The following is a 6,097-nucleotide window of genomic DNA, read 5'->3' on the forward strand; positions in this document are numbered from 1 at the left end:
GCCCATACCCACTGATTATCATTAGTCTCAGTAATACTGACATTCGAAATAAAATCAAGATCCACAGAGTTACCAAAAGCAATTCTCAGATAATTCGCATTGAAAACATTATTATCCAAGAAATCATTGATGTTTAAGTTTTCAAAATTCAGGTCCATGTTTAGAAATGTAAGCTTATGCGATATAGGAAGATCCATAATCCAAGGATCAGTCCATAATCCAAGGATCAATCCACCAATCCAAGCCATTACTATTGAGGGAGATGATTTTAAAATTGGCTCGAAGGAAATCAGAAGTATTACAAATAGATTTAAAGAACCAAGAGGAGCGGGCAGGAGAATGATGCTTCCATGGATGCCACCCATGATATTTGTCTTTAAAAATGTCCACCCAGATCTTGTTATCAGAATCAAGGATAGCAAAGATGTTCTTGGCCATAAGTGAGTGTTTAACAAGTCTTAGATTTTTAATACCAAGCCCCCCCTCCTCCCCCTCAGGCTTAGATTGAGTCGTGAGGGCCCAACCAACAGAATGGAAACCGCGTTTATTGCCGCCATGACCCCAGAGGAAATCCCTGGCCAGTTTGGAAATGGAATCAAGGATAGTAATAGGCAGGTTCATGACTGAAGAGATGTAGATAGGAATAGCAAATAAAGTGCTGTTAATCAGAACAGAGCGACCAGCAAGAGAGAGGTGCGATCAAAGTTATGCCTTGCCAAACTTATCTTGTTTCCTAATCTGAATTCAACTCGAGAATTTGTTAATGCCCTTTAGCAGCATTCCAAAATCAAAGCTTTGATTGATCATCAAGTTATTGAATAGTTGCTATCCTCAAGGAAGTTCCCTGCACTTCATTTCCACTGTCAAGCTAGCAACACATTTGCCCACACCTGCAAAATAAATAACTAAATAAATAACATGGGAAAAGTAAATAAATAATATATCCTAGCAACCTTATTAGAAATAATTGTCATGAATATATATAAAAAATAATTCAACCCTAAATGGACATAACAACACAAGTGTGACATAAGCATCACCTTATTATAAAATATTGTAACAAAAAGACACAATGCTTCTTTAGCATTGCGATAGTAAACTTTTGATCCTCTAACAAGCCTACTTTGGTTTGATGAGTAGATTCTTGCTATCACACTAAATACATTAGGAAACTCCACACATCTTGATCTCAATGAAAACTCTTCGATACTAAACTTTTGCTCCTCCAACAAGTCTACTTTGGCTTGATGAATAGGTTCTTGCTATCACACTAAATACTTGATGAGTTAGTCATCTTATAGTAGCAACACATCTACCAATTAACACCTGTTTTTGCCTTTGCTTTGCTCTTTAACCTGCCAAAACAAGATGAGAGAAAAAACCAAAACAAACATCACAATAATTTTAGAGCATTCTGCATTTTGACAAAACCAAGGCCTTCAAAGTTAGACAAGGTCCACAAGTAATCCTCAGTAATATATAAGAGAAAATAACAAATAAGTATTTTGCAGATATATATATATGCTTCCAAATAAATCCAACATGTTAACAAAGCACAACTTACCTGAAAATATAGTTTGAATGAAAGATACAACCCAACAACTAATGTCTTCAATCAATCAACTTTCACCAAACAACTTAGAAAATACATAAGATAACAATGATAAACAAATGTCAAACTTGGAAACCAAATAATAACATGTCTTCACACCGGCATAAATAAAAAACCAATCAAAGTGTTCATATTTGAGAAGAAAAACCAGAAACAACATGAGCAATCTAGAGCATAATTGCACAGTAAATTTGGTAGATCACTGATTCATCGCAAAGAGAAGTTGTAGTTCTGAGAAGTGTATGGAGATGTAAAACCCGGAAATTAAAGACCTGTAAAAGGTATGGCATGATTTCTCAATGTTATAAGTTGCACATTGAATCTGAAAACAAAAAAGAGAAGAGAAGAAAAAAACATTTTCTCCTAATAAATGTTGATCTTACTTGGTTTGAACATGAGATGATCTCTTAACTTGTGCAGACAAAAACATAGAAAACTCGAAGACCTTTCATTTACTTCCACTAGTCGTGCATTAATTCATTAGGGTTCTCGTCCTGTAAAGACAAGAATATTCAACAAATTAATCAGTTTTAAAAAGGTAATGTTCCTAGTTTTAATTACATACTTGTACATATTCTTCCATGCTTCCAACATTGTCCATGCGCTTAATAATAATAATCCAATTATCATTAGTGTTATAATGGGTGCATATTGATAAACTATATATAAACTAAACATTCAAACATAACAAGGTAGGGAAATAGGCATACATATGCTTGATTAATAAATGCCGCTTCCAAATTGCGATCCTATAGAGTTAATTATGCAGATTTAATGACTTTTAAAGCTCCTTTTATATATATATATATATATATATATATATATATATAAAGAACTCAGCAGGAATAGTAAAAAAGAATTCTATAATTTAAAAAAAAAATCATTATGTTATAGCGATTGATTAATGAATTGAAAATTATATTAATAATTTGTTTCAACATTCATTAATCCACAGTACATGTGAAGAAGTTAGAAATAATAAAAGCATGAAACTTACCCCGATGAAAAATGGCTGAAGATGAGATGGGATGGTGACATTATCCCACGGTTTCCCATCATTCACTCTCCCACACGAATTAATAAAATCTAGTGCAGCTTTTTGCACAAACAAAGATTGACATATTTGTTCCTGCAAGTCCTGCAAAGACAATATTCACCAAATCAATCATTCTTAATTAGTTAATATTCCTAGTTTTAATTACATACTTGTTATTTATACTTCCATACATCAAACATTATCTATGCGTTTAATAATAATAATCCGATTTTTGGTATTATAATGGGTGCATATTGATAAACTATATATATATCTACTAACGTTCAAATATGATAATGAGGTAGCAAAAGAGGCATACATATGACCGATTAATAAATGCCCTTTCAAATTAAAGTGAGATCATATCGAGTTAATAATACAGATATAATGAATTCTAAAGCTCCTTATATATATATATATATATATATATTCAAAAAAAATTCAACATTAGTAAAAAAAGAATTATATAATTAAAAAAAATCCTTATGTTTTAGCGATGGATTAATGAATAGAAAATTATATGAATAACTTGTTTTAACGTTCATGAATCCACAGTGCATGTAAAGAAGTTGAGACTAATAAAATAAAAGCATGAAACTTAATTACCTCTATGGATTCCATGGATTTTGGTAAAATGGGACATGGGATGGTGGCATCATCCCACTCTAAGCTTTCCCACCATTCTCTCTCACAATCAATGTGTATCATTCTCTCACAATCAATGTGTATCATTCTTTGATTGTTGTTAATGCGACCCTTGAATGGTAACTTCTTCAGATTATGACATTGATTCACTGTCAGCCAGGAAAGTGGGAAATCCAATGCAAAATTGCTTATGCTCACTAATTTTGGTAGATTATTTATAAGTAGAAATTTCAATGAGGGGAATGTCGGGCGGTGTTCTAAGACTTTTTGTTGTTGGATTTCTCTCTCCTCCTCGATGTAAAACAATGTTTCTATTTTTGCACAATCTTTTATATCTAAATATAAAAGACATGGGAGATGCTAGGACCCATGCTAAATTATCCAAATTACATCCTGATATATATAACTTCTTCAACACATGAAAAAATTTTGGAGGCGATAGATCTGTGAAAATAATGTTCTGCAATTTTTCGGCATTAAGGATTTTGAGAATATAGAGATGACTCCCACTTTCCATTCATCACAAGCTCCTTAAGCTGTGGGCATGAATGAATTTGTAGTGACTGCAAAAATCCATGAACTTTGCAGCTTAAAGTGTCAAATGAAAGAGAGATCAAGTTATCCATATTGGCTAGATAAAGCTGAGTAGTTGGCAAACATGAGAGTTGTTGGAGAACCTCTTGTGATACTACACGCATTCCAATTGCTTTGATGCTGTTATGTTTCTTCCATAGCTTTAACTCTTCCGGTTCTACCCACCCATACGGATATATGTCAATGACCTTCAACTTCTGTAATCTTGACATGAGACCATCCTCTACCTTGCCAAGCCCTTTCAAATTTCTGCATATCAGATATTGCAATTTCTTCAAATATACCAACTCCTTTGGAAGTGATGAGATATTTGTTTTTGAAATGTTTAGGTATTGCAAATTAGCCAAACATTTCATGCCCTTTGGAAGCTCTTCGATGCCAGTTTCTTGAAGATCCAAATATGTCAAATTTGGCATCGCACTAAAAAATCTTTCAGGAATATTTTTAAAATAAGAATTAATTTGTATCATTAAACACAATAAGTCAGAACACTGACAAGACAAAATTGGCAAAAGCTCCACCTTGCCACTTACAATCACTCGGTTCGCGAATCTCCAATTCTCTGCATTGATTGATGTTATTTCAACTTCGAACGAAGAAAATCTTTTCACTATCCATTTATTCATGTTCATCCCACAATCTGATGCTATCCACACTGCCATCTCATAAATTACATCATGTGACCTCACGTAAACATCATCAGAAGAATACAATAAACATGATTCCTCTAGATTCTTAAAGATATGTCTTGCTTTGCCATAAGCTTGCTGTAAATTGACAAAATCACCGATCAAGCCTAAACCCATCCATAATTCCAACAAATCATCTTTTCTTAACCATTGCAAAATGGAAGCACACAAAAAACACTCCTGAATATTTCTAGGTAGATTATCATAACTGAATTTCAAAATCGGAAGTAATGATTCCTGCACACCTTGAACTACTTCAGTACCTGAATTCTTTAGCAAGCTCAAAATATCATCCCACTCTTGGACAGTATTTCTGTTAGACATGGCCTTACCAACCACTTGCAGAGCAAGTGGCAAACCCCCACACTTGTTCATCACTTGCCAAGCTATTTTCTTGAACTTTTCATCTGACTCAATTACTGCTAGATTAACATTGTGCTTGAAAAGAGCCCATGCTTCATCTGGTTCCAAGCATTCCACTTTAATTCTTTTGCTTGCTCTCATCCGGGCACACACATTTTCTGATCGAGTAGTAAAAATCACTTTATATTTGTATGGTTTGGTGGAATCATCATCGTCCCTATAAGGATTGATAATTCCAAGACCAACAAGGTCTACTGGCTCCCATATGTTATCTAAGAGCAATACAATGTTCTTAGTTTTCAGGGCATTGAAGAAGTCTTTTTGAACAGAATCAGGGGCCAAATGCAATTCCTTAGCAATCTCTTTCTGAAGTTCTTCCAACTGAGAATTTTGTGAAGCTTCAATAAACAACACATGATCAAATCCCATGTTTGCATTATCTAACAATCGTTGGTTGATTTTTTTCAAGAGTGTGGTCTTGCCTACACCTCCCATGCCCCATATGCCAATTATGTCGTCTGTTTCATCTGCCAGGTAACTGCAAGCAACATCAAGGTTGGACCCGATTTTTTTCCCCGCTATTTTAGATGATTCAGGGACTGGTTTAGGCGGTGGTACGCCAGTAAATTTGATTTCTGGCAGTTTTGTTGTCAACTGAGTTATCTCCTCTTTCAATTTGAATGCATTCCTGCCAATCTTATACCTTGAAAAACAATTTAGAGAACAAGAGCCTGCTGGAACACAATTACCTTTGTCATATTCATCCAATAATCGTTCTACTTTATATTCCTTTTCTCCAACCTGTTCAAAAACAATTCAAATGGTGTAATTAGAAATCTTTGTGGGTAACACAACTTACTTTTTCTATATTATAACAAACTTGAAAAGCACAAACATAAAATTCTATGATGTAATGATTTAGAAGTAACCAAGGAAAGAAAAAGTCATCCTATAGTTATGGTAGAAGAAGCTTTACATCGCGAAGCCAGTCTTTAACTTGATGTTGATTATCGAGTAGTTTGCCGTTGTGTTGAGGATCATCAAGCTTTCTCTGAACGTCCTCCTTCGTGGCCATGAGATGTTTCATGGCGTTCTTCAAATCATCAATTTTCTCGTTGGTGCGGAACACAAAGCTAATGTCCTGACGAGTAACAAAGC

At 34.3% G+C, this 6,097-nt stretch overlaps 1 protein-coding gene across 1 annotated transcript; it reads right to left on the bottom strand.

The window, feature by feature from the left end:
* Window positions 1–1,490: 1,490 nt before the first annotated feature.
* Window positions 1,491–6,091, bottom strand: LOC120274688 (disease resistance protein SUMM2-like). The gene is made up of 5 exons (XM_039281216.1): window positions 5,916–6,091; window positions 3,255–5,740; window positions 2,610–2,750; window positions 1,996–2,106; window positions 1,491–1,884 (listed from the first exon to the last, which is right to left on the bottom strand). The coding sequence occupies exons 1-2, from the start codon at window positions 6,024–6,026 to the stop codon at window positions 3,770–3,772; spliced, it is 2,082 nt and encodes a 693-aa protein (XP_039137150.1). The 5' UTR covers window positions 6,027–6,091; the 3' UTR covers window positions 1,491–1,884; window positions 1,996–2,106; window positions 2,610–2,750; window positions 3,255–3,769.
* Window positions 6,092–6,097: the final 6 nt, after the last annotated feature.

The sequence above is a fragment of the Dioscorea cayenensis genome, chromosome 13 (genome assembly GCF_009730915.1).
Source record: "Dioscorea cayenensis subsp. rotundata cultivar TDr96_F1 chromosome 13, TDr96_F1_v2_PseudoChromosome.rev07_lg8_w22 25.fasta, whole genome shotgun sequence".
Classification (NCBI taxonomy): Eukaryota; Viridiplantae; Streptophyta; class Magnoliopsida; order Dioscoreales; family Dioscoreaceae; genus Dioscorea; species Dioscorea cayenensis.

Excerpts from the sequence above, each read along its gene's own strand:
- LOC120274688 (XM_039281216.1), bottom strand. The coding sequence starts at position 6,026 with ATGAAACATCTCATGGCCACGAAGGAGGACGTTCAGAGAAAGCTTGAT. Across the intron at positions 5,741-5,915 it reads TTAAAGACTGGCTTCGCGAT|GTTGGAGAAAAGGAATATAA; the intron begins GTAAAGCTTCTT and ends GTTTTTGAACAG.